The sequence below is a fragment of the Daucus carota genome, chromosome 5 (assembly GCF_001625215.2).
Source record: "Daucus carota subsp. sativus chromosome 5, DH1 v3.0, whole genome shotgun sequence".
NCBI lineage: Eukaryota > Viridiplantae > Streptophyta > Magnoliopsida > Apiales > Apiaceae > Daucus > Daucus carota.
The window spans coordinates 1,004,105-1,024,842 of NC_030385.2; the positions used below are offsets into that span (position 1 = coordinate 1,004,105).

General features: G+C 35.1%; 1 protein-coding gene and 1 long non-coding RNA gene across 3 annotated transcripts; both read left to right on the forward strand.

The window, feature by feature from the left end:
• The first annotated feature begins 11,126 nt into the window (after positions 1–11,126).
• On the forward strand, positions 11,127–15,244 carry LOC108220052 (uncharacterized protein At1g51745). Of its 2 annotated transcripts, XM_017393694.2 has the most exons (4): positions 11,127–11,217; positions 11,560–11,766; positions 12,576–13,474; positions 14,011–15,244. In XM_017393694.2, exons 2-4 carry the CDS (start codon positions 11,576–11,578, stop codon positions 14,862–14,864), a joined length of 1,944 nt encoding a protein of 647 aa, XP_017249183.1. In that variant the 5' UTR covers positions 11,127–11,217; positions 11,560–11,575; the 3' UTR covers positions 14,865–15,244. The 2 variants fall into 2 exon arrangements, with proteins under 2 accessions (XP_017249183.1, XP_063950468.1); XM_064094398.1 differs by lacking the exon at positions 11,127–11,217 and having other exon boundaries at positions 11,434–11,766; positions 14,011–15,113.
• Positions 15,245–18,165: 2,921 nt separating this feature from the next.
• On the forward strand, positions 18,166–20,505 carry LOC108220820 (uncharacterized). The gene is made up of 3 exons (XR_001806809.2): positions 18,166–18,573; positions 20,044–20,143; positions 20,227–20,505. It is a non-coding gene; the product is annotated as an uncharacterized LOC108220820 (long non-coding RNA).
• The last annotated feature ends 233 nt before the right edge of the window (positions 20,506–20,738 follow it).

Sequence of the window (20,738 nt, forward strand, 5' to 3'; positions counted from 1 at the left end):
TAATATCAATATATTTTGTTGCGTATCTCACAAATTTTTTTTGCATGGATTAATATTCTGGAGTTCTGACAGAAAAGATCTTTTCCGAACATCTGAAGGTTTGGTCTTTTGCCTACTCGTATATGTTTGAATTCTTGTTTTAGGTATGAAGGTTATAGTATAATCTGCAAGGAACTTGTAACAGCAGTCTGTCCTCTTTCTGTTTATGTCTGTAACAGTCTGTTCTATGTTTTCTTATTTCTGCACCTTCTGTCTCGAAGGATTACTTTACGCCTGTCAGAAATGACTTCTGTCAGGATTTATTTTTTTTTGACGAATAAAGTTTACTGAAATGATTTTGGCGATTAATAAATAATAGAAATTAATCTATTAATATGATGTTATTGAAACTTTATATATATATTAAAAATAACAAAACTTAACTAGATGTGTGTAACAAGCATAATCTTATAATATAAGCGTGTAACAAACATAATTTTATAATATATATTAATATAATCCACATATATAATAATTTGATACAGGTGCGTTTCATTAAAAAGGAGGTTTAAATAATTAAACAATATAATGAAAGCAAAATTAAATAAGATTTTAAAAAAACAAAAACAAGTTTGTGAAAATCAAATATAAAGAGTAAATTAAATTTGGTAGGATTGAAATTGTGTGAAGGAAGGAGGGAAGAAGAGAAATATCCTTAGAACCCTTCAGCTCAGAGAGTTGTTCTACTGGTAAAGACAAGCCAAAGCAGCAGCACACTACTGTTAATAAAGGCCATAGACTTGATTATCACAACTTCTCTTCACTAAAGACAGGGATTTTCTCATTACTTATAATGACCGCGCTTGTCTGGCATCTTTTTTTTGCTTATCTTATTCATAACCTCATGTATATGTTTGTCTGTTTGTTGTTTACTTGATTGATTATTCATATACCATAGAGGTACTTTACTAGATTTTACCTATACTGATTCATGTATACATTGGTAGCCCAGGCTATGCTCGTGTGCCTGCATTTTTGTCTGTCGAATTGTTATAATCTATGCACACTGTGTTTCTTTTTGTAGGTCCAGGCTAAAGCACCTCAAAGGTAAAGTTGTTGTTTTACATTTTGTTCCCCTAGTTCCTCAGCGTGATTATTTGACATATTGGACATCATCTTTGGTGGATATATGCAATGCAGTTCATCCTCAAGGTGGTCTCAAATTTGTTTTCGTTGGTGTTGAAGTTGATCATGATTTCTTTGTAAAGCCACAAAACTTACTTGATTCAAATCTAGATGAATCGTTCGAAGATAAATTCTCTGTCATGCCATGGGCTGCCATTCCCTTCTCTGATTCTGAATGCAGAACTACTTGTCAACAAGATGCCTCATGTCTAAGTTCATTAATACCTAGCCTGTCTCCTTCGTCATTGATCCAAGAGGCATAGTCTTACAATGTCGGGAAGACTATGTTTTTTCAATATGGAGCTCAGGGCTATCCTTTCACTGACCAGAGGATATGATGCCTCATGTATGAGACCAGAAATTTCTAAATCGTCCCTCCATTTTGAAACTCCTGTCCCCTCCTAAATGTAATATGTCGTTTACAAGTATATGCAGGTATAAATTCTAATAGTTTACTCTATCTAAGTAATATGTGTTCACATACTAATGATTTCTTATTGTTATATATATGTCCTGGTTACTTCTTTTACCAGGAGGTACCTCTTCATAATCTGGATGATAAGGTCGTAGGCTTGTAAATTTTTGAAGATGGCCCATTTAACAAAATCGATGCCCTTACAATGAATATTCAAAACATATATGAACAGTTTGCGGAAGAGGAAAACTTTGGAATTGTGCTTGTTACATTCATGACGTATTTCTTGGTTTTAAATGGTCGACTGAAGAATCACTTTGTAGATGATTCAGTAAAGTGCCTTGGTTGGCACTCCCGTATAAGGACCAGACTTGTAAAAAGTTGAGGCAGATTTTTAAAATTCCTAGGAATGATGAGGGGCTGAGGCCAAATCCCAGGCTTGTCATTATTGGACCGCAAGGAAAGTTCGTTGAACTCCATGCCGTAAACATCTTCGAGAATTTTAGTAAATCAGCATATCCATTTACTCGCACAAAAGTTGTCGAGTTAAAGGTTCAATATATAGAGGAACTGAGGCTGTATATGTTCTGGGGTTCAAACACTTTTTTTGGACAAAACAATAGGTCCACAATGACTTTATTTGACTTTCTTATGTACTTTGTTATATGCCGACTTCCCTCTGTTTGGAAATTTTGATTGCGTACTGATAGACTTGTCTGTTTAACATTACCAGGTATCCTCCTCACAACATGAGGGGAAGAAAATCATACATTTTGTTGAGACTAATTGCTTTACCGGGACTGCAAGTCTTAAGTTTTGGAGGAAGCTAATTGCAAGGTATTTCCATAGGAAGGGCACATACTATGAATTTAAAGTAATCGGCGTCTCTGAAAAACCAGAATCTTCATATCGTTTGCATGCTGCCACTATGTCATGGCTGAGGCACCCTCTTGGTACGCGATCAATACCCTATGAGCTGTTACATTGTGTTTTTAGACTAGGTTTTACACTTCTTGCTTTTGACTGTGATGGAAGGGTTGCGAGGAGAACTGTATTCCCTTCCACTAATAGGGGCAATTGGTAGTTACCTTTTATGCTGGTGGTTTGGATTAGGATGTCTTGATGGAACTGAGAGATAGGTTTGAATGGATTAGAGATGTCGAGTATGGGTTTTGTTAGTTTTATTTATGAGGTCATGTTGTTGTTATATATGGTAAAAACTATGGTTTAATTATATTGTATTCTCAGAAATCAGAAGTGTTCAATAAGTTGTCCTTTTGTAGTTTTTCTACTTCTGAGGTTTCCTGCAATGATCGCATGAAAAATGCCTTCTTCAAATCTCTATTTGATTTTCATATAAGATCTTATGTTTAAGGAGAGACCTGTGGATTATCCCTTGGTATTGAATTACAGTAATTTCGTATATCTGTTGGCGCAAAGATGTTTAAGCTTGAAGAAAGTGTACAATGTTGCATCACAAGTTAATCAATATCTCAGGTTTTTCTTCATTTACGAAGAAGTTTTCATAAAAAGTGACGGAAGAGGGGTTTGTTGAGTTTTTTTGTAGCTGGCCATTAAGTGAACCAAAGGATAAACATCAATAGCAGAGTGTGGAATTTCCTGCTTATAAGCAGACATGCACGCCTAATTGTTATGGAAATGACATGAATTATTTGTAAAATAAAATCACAAACAGTACGAAAGTTTTAATTACAAGTTTTGCCTAACATGCATGTATTATCTTACTTGACATATTGGTTTCTTAGAGATTCTTATCTCCTCCTCTCTTCCGAAATCCCTGCTAACTGAATAATAGTTATGTAAGATTGTTTAATATTTTCACATTTCTTACTTGATTTACAAGGCATCAAGGCTTTCCTCTTGTCAATGGGTTTGAGACTGAGTCCGTTCTTTTGACATAATTTTGATTGTTCTATGCCGACTTTCCTCTTGTCTTTGGTAGTTTTTATTCCACTCTGCTTATTAACATCTCTAATAAATTTTGCAGGTTCAATTGTCCCTACTTGTGCGAACAGAGTCATACTTGTCGTTGGGAATGATTTGTTGATGGCACATGCAAGCTTTGGTGGATGCCAAAAGCAAGGTATTCCCGAATGAAGGGCAAATTATAAGTTTGAGGTGATACACATCTGTAAAAAACAGTAACCTTCATTTGTAAGAATGCTGCAACTTTATCTGGCATCTTCTTAGTGAGACACTAAAAGAAGACGATCTTTTAGCTCTTGTTTGTTTTTAGACTAGGTCTCGGACTTCTTTCTTCTGGCGGTGATGGGAGGGTTGTAAGGAGAGCAATATATCTCCTTCGATTAGGAGGGGTAATTTGAACTTTCCTTTATATGCTGGCGGTTTGGAAAATGAGGTCTTGATGGAACTAAAAGATATGTTCGAATGGGACTGTTGGAAGTACTGAGTATGAGGTTTGGTAGTTTTATTTTTTTATTTATATATGTTTATATTGTTATCATGTTGAGAAACTATTCTTCTATCTCTTGTACTGTATTCTCAGAAGTGCGTTGCTATTTATCATTCTATACATTGGTACTTCCTTGGATCCCCAGGTGGGTGATCGTTGGTGTCTTGAAACGTGTTTTTCTCTATCTATTAAAGTATCTTATGTCAACATTAAGATGTGTGAATTAATTGTATCTGTTGGTGCTAAAATGGGATCATAATCCCTCCATGTTTGTTTGGAGGGATTATAATCCCTGGATTATTACACTATATATCCCAATTGTAAAGGATTATAATCCCACGAGTTCATAACTTCATGACTCAATCATTGTTTTAGTCCATTTCTACGGGATTATAATACCTTGTGAGAGAAGGTATTATAATCCCACGAAAATGTATCAAAAAAGTGATTGAAATACAATCCCATGGGAATATAATCCCTTAAATTTAAAGAAAATAGTGTAATTATCCCAGGATTATAATCCCTCCAAACAAACATGAGGCTAAGATGTTGGAGTCAAAAGCTGATGTTCTTAGTTAGCTTATTGCACCTTTAAGTATAATTAACTATGATGTGTCAAATTGAAATTTAAAAGCCACAAACTAATGCATCATAGTTTACTAATATCTTGTTCAGAAGAGAGTTCAGATTGTTCTCTTAACATGTTTTTTTTCATGTTTTTCGGAGTAGACTGTCACACACATCACGGAAATTTTAGAAAATACATATGTATTTTGAATTTTTTTTGCCAGAATGTATTTTGAAATTTGAATATATTGAATGTTGCTCTTTTCCACCTGATTAATATAGTTCAAATATTTGCTACCTGGTAATAACATGGTCACGCAAGTGTCTTGTCACACATTATGTTGCTTTACTGCTGTTTAGCATAACTGACATGCTCATAATCAAACATAATTTTCCCACTGTCACTGCATATTTACCAGAAATTTTGTTATGGAGTGATTCTGATATTTTTCCTATCTTATGAGACCTAACTCATCCGGTCATGAAAGCCAACACCAATTTGGTTTGCCAGAAGTTTCTGATATTCTGCACATACAATTATATCACATTAACCTTAATTCTTAGTCCTGACAAAAGATAAACCCTTTAATTCTTAGCCTACACAAAGCAGACAGATTTGAGAGCTCTTGAAACAGCAACCGATTTTGGTTAACTCAATTCTTAGAGACATACCTGTAAGATTTCTACAGACGCAGTATGTGGATGTTCAATTTATTTTTGGCAGCTGGTCCCTGCCCATTGATTGTAAGCAACCATCTACCAGCGGGTTTTTTTTTGCTGGAAGACAAAAACCCTAGAATGAGTAATTTTCCCGTTGCCTAATGCCTTCTGGCAGAACCCCCCCGGTAAATGGTTGCATCAATTGCTTGTCAGGTACCTGGAACCTTATTTATTATGTTAAATATCTTTAGGGAAAATCTGGTAGGGCAACTCATGAATTATATTGATTTCTTATATCCGGAATATGGGAAATCTTTTAATGTTCATTTTCTTTCTATATGATGGCCTGGGATAATTAATTCTCATACAGCATTAAATACTTATTAGCACTTGATTTCTCTTATATGCAAAGATCTTTCTTATTGCAAACTTCCTTTCCAGAGTTGATACTATAACTATACAACAGTCATAATGCAAAAAACCTTGTTTGCTTACATGTTTCTCAGTCAGTACCCTGCGGCTGTAACAATGGCAAGGTATATATGTTTTGTTTGTGTGAAGCTGAAGCAGCAGCAAGAGCTGATACATAAGGTAATGTTTCAAGAGTTTACTGATCCTGCTGATTGACAGGAATAAGATATTACTGGTTACGAAATGATGGGATCTCTATTAAATTAATTGCACAATAAATGCCAAGGCGCTGAGTGTAATTTTCTGAGATCTGGGTGGCAAGAGATGTGTGAAAGGAATGGTGGGAAATGCTGTGTGGCATATATGTTCGGTCCTGAAAATCGATAGCCAGGAGTTGCTTCTGCAAAAGGGATGTGTCATATGGAAACGGCCTAACGGGGTTCAGTGGTTCAGGTTTGCAGACTTATTAAGTTTACATTTGATCGACAAAGTTTGTGTTTTTGATAAATGTGCTTTCAGAGATCAAGATTAGAAGAATATAGAAGGACTCCTGCTTTCTGTTTCGTTTGTAATTTATTATAATGAGTTAACTAATGTTCATAAGTTGTTAAGAGATCTAGGATGTATACGCTGTACAGTAAAGAGTATTATTGATGAGCTCTAAACTATTAATCCCATTCATACTCCTCGATCCCGTGTTCTGTTAGATGGAACGGAATGGGGTAGAGAATAAAACCAGTTCTAGACATTTTTGCTTGTTCCTTCCTGCATCCCGCTGATTTACAAATGAACATTCATTTCTTTCCCCTAGTTATGTCCTTCACCAAACTTGAAAAATTACACCCTCTCATATCTTTTTTACGCTAACCTAATTCATCCTTCTCTCAGATCTTTATCTTCTTCACGCTTTCTAATTTATTTCACCAGACCACCCAACCAAACAAAGCCTAGAAGTTACCAGAATTTTTTCAAAGCCGAATATTAGCTAATTATATTCCAAAAAGGTGACCATATTGGTCGGCATAATGGTTTTCTTTGATGGGATCGATATTGTCATATCAGAATTACATGGATCCTTGTTATGCGAACACTCATAACAATATCTTGTTGGTGTGTCTCAGTTGTGCCTCTCTTGCTTCCTTCTTGGACGTTATGTGTGAAAGTTTTTCTAGTGATGTACATACTTTACTTATGTATAAAGCCTTGTAGGGAAGAGCACTTTGGCCCGTGGCTTGCACATGATAAGAAAGCTGATCTTTATTCTTGACTGTAATAACGTTCGTCATGGTCTGAACAAGGATCTCACTTTTAAAGCAGAAGATCATGTTCACTATTACCCAAAGTAAACATCTTTCATGAGTGTCAGGTGAGATTACTAAGCTTTTTGCAGATGCCGGAATTATTTATATTGCTAGTTTGATATCTCCCTACACTCCTACAGAAAAGACTGTGATGCTTGCCATGCTTTACTGCAAGGAGATTCACTGAGTTCTGTTTATATGAGGCATTGTACATTTGGGAAACTTTCTAGAGATGAAATGTAGATTGGTTCAGGAACATGACCGATACCTAGTTCCTGGAGAATTGGTTTCCACCTAGATACTATCCTTATATGTTCATCTGCAATTGTTTCAGATTTTTTTTTTGCAGGTTTTACATGCATTGACGATCCATACGAGCCACCATTAAAATCTCAGGTATGCATGCTTTCTGGAAACGAGATCTTGAATTTACTGTTTAGGGAATAATACATTAGAAGATACTAACCAAGGAGGTCACATGGTAATAAGGGGAATTGGCTAGTTTTTTTGGTTCTTATGGTTCACAACCTCTGTTCCTCAAGCCTCTTAACTTGGTAGGTCAATAGTTCTTAGCACCACTAAATAAGTTGATGCTGTATATCATCAAGCCTCTTAACTTAGTAGGTACAAGCAAGACTGTAGGGACCAAAAGACGAAACAAGTGATTTATTAAGAATAGAATTGTGCCACTCCTTCATCTGGTTACAGTACATTCAGCAACAATTGTCTCAATTAGCAGTGCTCAAACATAAGCTTAGGTTAGAATAACAATGTACCATAGGATAGGTTCACAAGCTAGCCGACGATATGCTTGGCTCCAAGAACAGCGTTACATAGTTGTCATTAAATGAAATCGTGCTTAACACAATAAATGACGAACCTGGAGACATAAGTAGGACAAGATCCTGTATATCAAATTGTTTGCCCGTAAAGGATGATCAATGACAAATATTGGAAACACATGAAAGACAAGATGCGTGTATCAAATCGTTCATGTAAAGGACTAACAATAAATGACAATTATAGATAAAATGACCTGTGTTAAGTTATTCCCACGACAAGACATAAGATGATGTATATTAAATTATTCCCTCAATAAGATGAAGTAAACATAATAATCTAGTAAGATGAATCAAACCAAATTATTCCCTCAATGACTATCTATTAAATCAACTAAAATTAGCATTAGGTAAATGTCTTTGTATAAAACTGCCCTTAACTCAATAATTAAGTGTTTGTACTATTAATAAATGACAAATCTTGAAACATAATAAGGAATGACATATATTAACTGTTCCCGTAATGAATCATCGATAAACGACAAATCTTGGAAACAAAATACGAACAAGATTACATATATTGAAATTGTTCCCGCAGTGTTGAGCCTACTGCCTACCCTCCACCCTTGTTACGCCTTTTTTGATCGCTACTTTGTAGGGCTCTTGTTGTTCAAGAAGTGCTCATCTCAACATTTCTGACAGTTGGTGTATTGTTACAGCATATCGGAACAATGTGTATGGATAATCTTAGCTTGAGCTGCATATTTAAATTACCAAACTATAAATGTCACTCCGTCAGTAATCTGCAACAATGTCAAGGTATACATTAATATTCGTTTTGTTTGTGTGAAGCTGAAGCAGCAGCATGAGTTGATATATAAGGGAATGGTTGCAGAGTTTATTAATCCTGCTGATTGACAGGGTGAAGATATTCCTAGTCATGAAATGATGAGATCTCTATGTAAATAATGGCGCGAATTACTGCCAAGGCGCTTACTTTTCTGAGATCCGTGAGTGGAATGGTTGTGCTGGTTTAGTTTTTGTTTCCTTTTTTCTCTTGGTGCTCATAGAATAGCTTAGATGTTCTTGGTTTAATTTAGTTAATAGTTAGTGTTGTTTCATTTCCAACCTTAGGTGAATTGATGATGATTTTGTATATGGTGAACTTTAAAATTTATATAAGAGGGTTCTCAAATGATTTTTGCACACCTTCACTTGTATCTGGGCATGTTTCAAGCAAAATAGTGCAGAAATCAAAAGACTATATACATGATGGGCAATAGTCTCAGCATATGATTGTCAGGGATCTGAATAACTCACTGATTCCTGATCGTTGGATGAATATTCAGCGATCAAGATTATAACAAAGTTTCAATACATACGGCACTTTTTAACTGTTGTATGGGGACTCATCCAGTACTATTTGTCTAAAAGTGATTATGACAAGTTTGGAAATATTAAGGTAATCGAATTATTGCTAAAATATTATTATAAATGACGAATCTTGAAACAACAAAGACATGAATACATATATTAATTGTTGGCGCGTAAAATAGTATCGATACCGATGCAAGATAAAATGAATGATGTATCTTAAATCATTCGTGAAAAAGACTATCTATAAATGATTATTTTTTGATACTGTGATAAGATGATAAAATTATGTATATTAAATTATTCCCGCATAATCTAGTTATAATTCTTCCACGGTCAATGATTTAAACTATTTACTACAATTAACTAAAATTAATATTAGGTAAATGGTTTTAAATACATATTCTACAATCTAAGTGTTTATATGATCAACAAATGACAAACCTACAAACAAAATAGCGATAAAATGACGTATAGTCTAGTATTCTTATTATAAATTATTGGTTCATGACAAATCCTGAAACATGATAGACACATGCTTATGTATTAAACTGTTCTCACAATGATCAAGTCCTCATTCTCTTGTTATTAGAATCGTTAAAAATTTTCTGTAAATTTGTACATGATTATTGTATCATCATTCTCTTATAGTAGAATTTTGAATTTGAAATCGTTACAAATTTCTTACAAATGTGTATATGATTATTATATCTCATTTTGTTGCAGAAGAATCTGGAAACCCGTGTTATGATTGACATAAAACCCGTATTATGATTGCCAAAAATTTACTGTAAACCTAATTATTTATAAATCTTGTTATGCTTGTTATATCCTTCCTAGATTTGTTAACATACATCTTATTGTAGCAAACCATTATTTTTTTCTCTTAAATATTAAGAATAACGCTCTTAGCATAATTCTAAAATATCATACTATTTAATGAACTTGATAAATTTATATTATACAATGATATAATGATGTATTTTTAACCAAATATCATATACAAAATGTATCATAAAGAATATATTAGAATAATTATTGACTGTATTATAAAATTTAAAAATTATAAAATTTAAAATAAATAAAATTACATATTAAAACTCATTGTTAAAGATCAAATCTTACAAGAGGTAGACAGGTAGTAGTAAATTAGTAATTGCTGATTTAACACACTACTCCCTCCGTCCCAGTCAATAGTATACATTGGGGGACGGGGGCGCGGCACGGACTTTAATGCTTCAATATAGTATAGTTCTGTAAATTATTTTTAAAATTTTCTTTTTCTGTATAAAAGTATAACATTTATACTTTTATACAAAAAAAGAAAATCTTAAAAATAAATTGTACAACTATGTTTTATAAGTGTCTTAAAAAGCTTGTCGAGCAGTGAAAAAGAAACGTATACAATTGACTGGGACAGAGGGAGTACAAATCTTCCTCTTTGTTAGAGTCAAGAAAAACACAAAATCCATTGACTAGTTGGACCAAAGATTGCCCCGAAACAATCGTAGTAGCGCCCCCAGCTTAATCTGAACAATCACATCCGTTAACGCATGACCGTCAAAATCAAGGGTACAGATTGTGTCAGCTTCACCCACGTGGCATAGTGTCCAGATTGCGAGTGTACTAGGTACATGTCATTCCTAATAAACCCTTTTTTTCTATTTCTTTCTCAATCTTTATCCTACATATACACTCACACACTCTCTACTCCCTCCGTCCCAGTCATTTGTATACAAATGGCTGGGACACGGAGACCAAGAAATTGTGTAAAAAATGAGTAAAGTTAGATGAAAAGTGAGTATAGTGGTGGGACCCATTTATATTTAATGATATATTTGAGATAGTGGAGGAAATTAGTGGGTGTAATAGTGTTTATATTATTATAGAATGGAGATAGTGGAAGAAAGTAGTTGGTGTAATGATTTTTTATATTATAAAAGTTTACTACTTTTGGAATGTATACAATTGATGGGACGTCCCAAAAAGGAAACTGTATACAATTGATTGGGACGGAGGGAGTACATTGCAGCAGTAAAATAAAATAAAAGCAGCAGCAGTCTCTCTCTCTCTCTCTCCCTCTCTTCTCTCTGTCTGTGTCGAAGGCTCAAGGTGTCCTCTCTCTCCCTCTCTCTCTCTCTCTCTCATCTCTCTCTCTCTCTCCCTCCCATCTCTCTCTCTCTCTCTCTCTCTCCCCCCCTCTCTCTCTCTCTTCTCTCTCTCTTTCTCTCTCTCTCTCTCCCTCACAACTGATCTTATTGAATTACTAAAATTCATGTGTTTTGCATCTGTTTTATCTATCTTCTTTATGTATACAGTTTAATCGGATTTTATGATGCAGAAATGATTGAAAGATTGAATCTTTTGTTGATTTTTGTGTTAAAGATTGAAATGGGTGTTTGCATTTGGGCACCGAAAGGGTTTCTGATCATTTCTGTGATTCTTGATTTTTAGGGTTCTGTGATATGAGATGGGGAGTCTCGGCGAGAAAAAGACAAGTAAAATTGATGATTTTTCAAACGGGTTGGTTTGGGTCCGAAGGAGAAACGGGTCGTGGTGGCCGGGTCGGGTTCTGAGTCCGGATGAGCTGCCGGAAAGCAGCTCGACTCCACAGAGATCTGGGACTCCGGTCAAGCTTCTTGGGAGAAAGGATGCTAGTGTGTAAGTTTTTTTTGTTTTCACTTTTTAATTTTAATTAAATTAATTGTTTCATTATTTAATTGAATTAATTATTTTGTTTATTCAACTGAATAAAATATTTAATTATTTTAATACTTTAATTGACTCGTTTATTTATTTGAATGAATTTATTTATTAAATTAATTGAATTATTTATTAATTTTAAATTATGATTACATGTGTGTGTGTGTGTGTGTTTGTGTTTGTTTGTTATGGGGAGGGGATGATGGTGTTTTTGGGGTTAAACTTTGTATTTAATTTGAGGTTTGTGCTGCTGTGGTAATATATGTGTAGAAAATCTTGACTATTTGAATGTTTAAGGAGAATGTGTTGTTTCTTTAAATGAAAATGTTAATGTTTTTGCATACATGAATTTGTGGTTTTTTTTTGTTTTTTTATTCTTGAGATCAAGGCATGCCTTGAATTTGGAGTTTCATCATATCTAGAAGTGATTATGTGATGCGCACGCATCTAGGGCATACGATAGGTCTTGGTCACCAAAATCTTCGTTGTGGTTGTATTTATAATGATAGAAAAAACCTGCCCTCTAGGCAAAATTGATGCCGTAAGATACTTGATACGTTACTTTTATCTTCAGTGAAAGATAAATTATTACCAAGTAAATTTCTATGATGTAAGTACTTTGATAATCTGTTTATCTTTCCTTTTTTTATTGCTTATTCCTGGTATGTCATATATACCTGAAGTTTGTCACTCCTATCGAAAGTGTGTGTCTTCTTCTAATTCATTCTATATATTGGTTGACAAGGGCCCTTGATATTTTCTTGCAGAGACTGGTATAATCTGCAAAAATCAATACGGATTAAGGCGTTTCGTTGCGGAGAATTTGAACAGTGTATTGAAAGTGCTAAGGCTTCTGCAACTGGCCCTTCTAAGAGAGGGGTGAAATATGCACGAAGGGAAGATGCAATTCTTGATGCTCTTGAGATTGAAAGTGGTCGACAATCCAAAGATCAGCCTGACATTTGCTCAAACGTAAACAGACCTAGTAATGAAGAAGTGGATAGGAAGGAGTCCCCTCCAGTTTCACTGGATGATGTTGAAACTAATCACATTGCTGAAGAATTAATCAGTTCCAAGGATAAGCCAATGTTAGGACATGAATTGTCTCATTCTGGTGTGTCATTTCAAGAGGTGAAAACACAGGGGCAATCTTCTCTGGGAATGCGAAGGAAAAATCCGAACGATTCAGAAGATGATGGGACAGAAAAGAAGAAGCGAATGAGAGGAATTGATGACCTTGGTGTAGGCGTAAATTCATCTGCCAAAAGGAAGAGATCTTTAAATCCAGATGTTCAAGCATTTCTAAAGAAGAGAAGCCGCAGCCGTCAGCTAACAAAGGTTCTGGAAAGTACACCTGTGGTCAAGGTTCCTGTTATTAGTGAACATGTTTCCTGTCCAACTAAATCATCCATTCTTGGAGCATCTCACAGCAAGGTGTCTAGGTTAGAGTCTATTGAATCTAAGGGAAGTCTTTCAATGGTTATTAACAATAACTCAGATAGCACTGGAGAAAATGGAACCTCTTTCAATGCATCTAAACAGGCCAATCATGCTGTTCTTCTCAGTTGCAAACAGAAAGAGAATGAAATTTCTAGCACAAGGCAAGCTGACGGTGATTCTTCCAACAGATTAGTTGATGTGACTTTGGTTGGAGAGGATCTTGCAGGTATGGTGAATTATTATTTTGTATGTGTTTTGGTTAAAATATGCTTTTGTTCTTGCCAAGTGTTGTTAGTTTAACTTTAATTATAAAAGCTGATTAGAGATTGCACTTTCTTATTCACATATATTGAAGCAATTGCGAATAATCTATCTGAAGTTCTAACAAAATTTTCGTGTGCCGATTGTTTATTCTCAATTGTAATAATAATGATTCCGAGTTGGTGTGTGTGTGTGTGTGTGTGTGTGTGTGTGAGTGAGGTTTATGCTCACCGATGATCACAGATTGTTATTTTTATTTGTTCAATTATGACTTGCTAATCTTTTTCTATGTGCGCGTGTTATCACTTTTAGGTATGGTAATTCAAATCTAATATTTCCTATCCTACAGTGCTTGTGCCACATCTGTTCTAGTGATATCTCTTGGATTTTTTTAGCCTATGCCCACTGCCAGTAGTGATTATATATCTTTCTTTGCGCATTCTATATATCCTCATTTAAGAATGTTTCTCTAATACGGACATGCCAATTTTGTTCCAATAGGTTTTACGTCAGTATTCGTACCTTGTGCAACTCAGAACCCTCAGGTACCTGCCAGAGCTCATTCAAGTCGAAGCAGGCAAGTTGAAGAGGAGGAACTTAACGAGACTGCTTCAACAAGCTCAGGTGCTTCAAAGTGGCTGTCTAAGGGGAGAAGGAAGTTGAGAACTAGCAGAAAATCAAATGGCTGCTTGACAGTTCTTAAGCCTGTGGTGGATGGTGCTGCCCTCATATCCAAAGAGGCTTTCCAGATAAAGTCTGAACCGGTGACAGATGACCAGATAGATGACATACAGGACTGGGGAAAGCGTATCCTACATACAACTCCTCAGATGGTGGTGCCAAAAACGGAGTTGGCCCCATCTCAAAGGTTGCTCCCTTACCGCCAATCCCGGTATACGATGAACCCGAGATATCAATCCTCTGCTTTCACTCCTAGAGTGTATGATCCCGACTCGAGTTTGTATGAAGTTAAAGTGGTAGTGGAAGCTAGCTCTCAGCATCGCCCTCCGCATGTTCCCTATACCTCTGTAATGAGTGAACTGACTGGTGAATCCATCATCGGTTATCCTCTTACGGTGGAGGTTTTGGGTGAAGGCTCTTTTGAGCAGAAGCCCAATCTTACCGGACAAAAAAATCCTGGGAGGAGCCGACTTGCGTGCTCAACCGGTGAAGCACCCATGCCCCGGAAAAATGGGGTAGTGCCGAAAAAGACGAGGAAGTTGTCCTCGATAAGTGGTTCTCACAGGGACCCTGTTAAGGGGAAGAAACGGGGCCCCCGGAAAGTCAACAGACCGTCTTTATCCTGTATTCCACTAAATGTGGTTTTTAGCAGGATAAATGCAGCAATCAACTGAGCGGCTGCAGGAAAACGGTCTTTTTCTTTCTTTACAATAGGATTCCATACATCTGAATAGGAGATTCAAATTATGTTTTTAGAATGCTATAAATTCAGTACTATGTACATTCTGCTCAGCACAGATAGATCTTTGTGCTTATGATACATGTTGGGGAACCCTTTAGCTTAGCTGGTTTTTGGGCGCGTTGAGTATATCTGTTAGTTTATGATATATGTCGAAGAACCCTTTGGCTTAGCTGTTTTTAGCTGCGCTGTGTATATCTCTCAGTTTCTAGAGTTGTGAATGTGATGTTATCTGATTCTTTGGGTTTTAATCAGTTAACATCTCACTCAGCTCGAAATAGAATATATTTGAAATATATTTTCTTGGTTTCGAAATATATTTTTCAGAGGAAGAGCAGTGAAATCTAAGGATCAAGAGGCCTAGAAATGTTCTCTGCCTTAAGAATCTGTTCCCCTGTTCTCCTCTAAATTCTATTCTATTTCAAGTTAAACTTTGCAAAAGAAAAGGTGGGCTAGTTTCTTTCTGTGCATGATACTAAAGAAAAGCCAGGAAGATGATATTTGGTCTTCTGTGATTTTCCAGTGATGTATGTACTCACAGGGCTTTTAGTGGCAAAAGACTTGTAAAATTTGATATGTATAACAAATAAAGGTTCAGTCTCCTGTTCAGGATTCAGATAGAAAGGGCTTTCCCAGTTTGAAGTGAACTACCAAACAAATTCATTCAGTGGCAGAGCAAACTTCATGAGGATCCAGGGATAAGCCTGCTAACAAAGTTCCATGCCACAGGTCAAGAAAGTTACATCCATCAACTCACATTCAGACCAACACTCACTTTTCTTCCCTCTGGGTAATAAGATGTTAGACGTTAATTAGACATTCAGGTATGAAAATGCATGGTGCTGTTATAAGGACTTCACAGTGGAACTTTTTGAGGAATTAGGATTTCTTCCATTTGGAATGGTGAAAGAATCATGATTTCGTAACAAGCGGGACTACATCAAAATTGTCCCAAATTTTGGAGGTTGGTCGAGATTAAAAATCAGTTATCTATTAATTTTCAATTAAGACTAGGGCTGTAAATTGATACGGACTATCCGGTGTCTCGGCTCATATCCGGCTTGAATATATGATACATGTCTCATATTCGTTTTGAAAACGATCCAAATCTGGCGGAAAAATTAAGCCCGTATAATATATGATCCCGGATACGAGCACACATATACCCGCTCAGATTCGGTCTCATATAATTTTTCATAATATGATACTACCCGAATAACCGAATATGATCCACGGTTCATATTCGATTCAAACTCGTATACATATTATATTTTATCACCATCATATTTGCAAGTAAATAGTCATCATTTTATAAAATTGTACTATCTTATTTAAGTTTATATCTTCATAAAATATGATTTATTTAATGTGATAATGTTTATTATCTTCATATATATTTAATAAATGACATATACCAACACATAACTATAAGTTTTAATTCAAAATTATTATACTTTATAATATTATGTTTACTTAGACTAAATGATAATTATTTGAACAACTGAAATAATAATGATATTTGATGTTAGTGGATCATATCCGGCTCATATTCGATGGATCATAAACTACCCGGTTAAAAAATAGAAAATACGATACTGGATCATATCCGGTTCGAATCCGAATTTCAAATACCCGGGATCGGTTTATACCCGAATAAAACGATCCCGGACCCAAATCTGGACAAGCTAAAAATAATATGATCCGGTACTTGAGCAGAGGGGTACCCGGGATCACCCGGATCATTTTACAGCCCTAATTAAGACATATATAAAAGAAATTATATTAACTTCGATTATCAAGGCATTAAGTTTGACGCTCAATTATATTTTGTTGTGAAATTTTCGATTATCAAGGCATTAAGTTTGACGCTCAATCATATTTTGTTGTGAAATTTAATAATTATGTTTCGATGTTTTAAGGTGTTGTTGTCCTGCTAGTATGACAATCAATGATTTTGACGCTTAATCATATTTTAGATCCATTTTAATGAACGGTTAGCAAGTAACGTTAAAACTTATATACAGACACATACAAGTGTTTATCAATTTGATTATGACGGACTAATGTATACTAATTTAGTAGCACTTTTGGGCCGACCTGTGGTGATTTAATGGGTCCGGTATGCATTCGATTATGGGTTCAGATGTTATAAATGACCCAAATACTCTCAAACTAATCGATGTGGGATGTTACAATATATATTAGTTTGGAGTTATTTGTGTATATGTACCATAATTAGCGGTTTATTCACTAGTTTTCGTAAACATTGAGCGGACAAATCAAGAAAATAATTTTATATAAATTATGAGCTGTCATCGGCTCATTGTTGAGATATTTTCAATTTAGTTTGTAATATCTATATTAATCGATGATGATAATTATGAGCTGTCATCATCATTGTTGAGATATTTTCAATTTTAGTTTAGGTAGAAGTAATATCTATATTAAGCGATAATAATAGTTATGAGCCGTCATCGACTCATTATTTTATATAAATTATGAGCTGTCATCGGCTCATTGTTGAGATATTTTCAATTTAGTTTGTAATATCTATATTAAGCGATGATGATAATTATGAGCTGTCATTGGCTCATTATTTTATATAAATTATGAGCTGTCATCCGCTCATTGTTGAGATATTTTCAATTTAGTTTGTAATATCTATATTAAGCGATGATGATAATTATGAGCTGTCATTGGCTCATTATTTTATATAAATTATGAGCTGTCATCATCATTTTTGAGATATTTTCAATATTAATTTAGGTAGAAGTAATATCATATTAATGATAATAATAGTTATGAGCTGTCATCGACTCATTATTTTATATAAATTATGAGCTATCATCGGCTCATTGTTGAGATATTTTCACTATTAGTTTAGGTAAAATTAATATCTATAGTAAGCGATAATAATAATTAGTTAAAAGGAGTAGACGTGAAGAATGTGGTGAACGAGGCTTGTGGATCCATTTCAATGAACGGTTAGCAAGAGAAACGTGCGTAATATTAATATATATAGACATACATCAGTGTTAATCATTTTGATTTGTACAATTATTACATTACTATGATTGCAGGTGAAAAATGGCTAATTCAGTGGATGCAAAGGCGATTTTGACGAGGAAGTCACGCCGCTTACTCTGGAATTCAGAAAATTGGACGTGATTGTAGGGTCGGACTCTATCACTCTGTTTGGTTGGCATGAATGGAATCAGTTTAGCCCAGAATGGAATGGGCCATTCCATTCCAAAAATAAAAATTTCTGTTTGGTTGGCCCAAAGAATGGAATAACCCATTCTTTTATTCATTCCAATCCATCGACTAATCAGACAATCGATTCATTTCTGAAAGCGCGGGTTAAGCCCATTCCATTCACGCAGCTCTCCACCTCTATCACGCAGCTCTCCCTCGCCTCTCTCACGCAGCTCTCCCTCGCCTCTCTCTCCGCCTCTCGCCTCTCTTTCTCGCATCTCTCTCTCATCTCTCTCTTCCTCACATCTCTCTCTTCCTTTTCTGCCTCTCCCCCTCTCTTCAGCTAATCCTTTATCTGGAAAGCAGCTAGAATCTTCAAACCACGCATCTCAACGATTCCTTTTATCATTTGCAATGATTTTCAAACCTAAATTAATCTAAGCATACAGGTTCGAACTTGATCCATTTGAATTTGTTTCATTAAACTTGCTAAATTGTGTAATCTGTAGATTGATTTAGATGGATTATTTGTTAATCTAGCTGATTTATGTGTTAATGTATCTGTTTATCGGGCAGTTGCGTTTTCGAAAGTATGTTTTCGCACTTGATTTCGTGTCATATGTTTGTGTTCGAATAATGTGTATTAGGTGTTCGATAAAAAGTCTCTAAAAAAGTTGTGTTGTGTTGTCGTGTAAACGAGTAGGAGTAGTAGCACCTGCTTGTATAAATTGATGATGGATCAGGATATCGTCAAATTTTAGGACGGAGGGGCAATCCGGAGAGTTGTAGAATTCCGGGGCTTGTTTGAATTGTTGTAGAATTGTAGTAGAGGTAGTAACAGAAGTTGAATGAGTCGACGCTGTTAAGGAGAGTACAAGAAACAATGAAACGAGGGATCGGAGATTTTGGTTTGTCATGGCAGTGAGGGGAAATGTTAGATTTAGATTTGAGCTGTGTCTGGGGTTTTATGAGTACAAATTTGATTGAGTTACAAGTTTTGTGACACGTTTCGATGAATAAAAGTCTATAATAGAGGAGATGTGGAGTCAAAGGTTTAGAATTTTCAGACCAAAGTTTGTTAGATTTCATCCTGTTTAAGAAGTGGAGATGTGGAGTCAAAGTTTTAGAATTTTCGGGTGGCTAGAATGAAGGCAGGAAAGTAGTTCCAGCCTTCCGCAACATGGAGCTCATAATTCTTGTATTGTTATTAGTTCCCTTGTTGATGTTTCTTAAAATTCTGCAGAGCAAGTGCTAGAACAGAGCAAAATGAAGACAAGAATGAACCAAATTTGAGGCCTAAGAGAGGGAGAGAGGTGAGATGTAGAATTTTGTTAGCTGTGAATTGCAAGGATCTTTGAGAATTAAAAAGATATATTTGGTTAAGAGCATAGGCCTTAACAGGACTTCTAAAACAGGACTTGTTGTGTTTCTCTTGTAATTATGATGTAAAATTAAGACTTGCCAGTATTTCTCTTGTAATTATGATGTAAAATTATAATTCTGGCTTTTTCTTGTTAGAATCTTGCCAGTAATTAAGTTAAATAGTATGATTTCAGGCCTGCGCTACTGTGGTCCATGCACTTCATTATGAGTCAGTAGTGTCTCTTCTGTGCACTTTGTTTTGTTGCTCACTAATTTAACATTAGAATTTGTTTGGCTTGTTATTTAAGATTGGAATCTAAACCACTTGGTTTACATTTTTGCGAACTCCAATAATGTTTCTTAATCATATATTTCATGTAGTTAGTTTTATGAAATTCTTGTCGAAGGGAGAGAATTATGCTAGTTTTGTGCTCTATAGTTAGTTTTATGCCACAATATCTCTGGTTGTTACTCATTCTATGGTCGCATATTCTCAGGAAAAGCCATGTAGATGTATATTCTAATCTAAGCTGCTGCTACTTAATAAAATTGTGCAGGTACCTTTATTTCGATGGAAAAAACACATCCCTTGCTGCTATTAGTATTGTCATTGTGAGAGGAATCACCATTCAAGTCACTATCTTCTATCATATCCAGGTAGCTATGTATATGTATCAAGTCACTCTTTATCTGGATATCCTCAACCTCAACCTGTCCCTTACCATTTTATGTATGCTCAGATAGAGAGATAACTAGACCTGCATCCACCACTGGAAGATGATGTCTGTTTAACTCTACATTATGGAATAATGCCTGCACGTGTTGCGGTTCTCCAGTGTTCTCATATTCACTTCCCAAATTTTGTATTTTATTTGTAAGTTATGAAGGAGAATTGATAGTGGCCAAAGTTTGGATTTTATTTGTAAATTTGTAATATTTATTATAGTTGATTTTATGCTAATAATTTGTGTAATGAAATGGGAAGTATGCTATTGATATAAAATTAATTAATTTGTGTATGTAATATATAAATTCTGAAAGTTAAAGTTTTACATGGAAATATTTGCTAAAAAAAATATTTAATTACCATTCCATTCCTTTGAGTAACCAAACAACTCAAATGAATGGAATTGTTCATTCCATTCCAACCATAAAAAAATGAACCAAACAAGAACCTTGAATCGATCATTCCATTCAAACTTGTTTCCATTCTCCCACCATTCCATTCTCAATTTCATTCCATTCCTTGCAA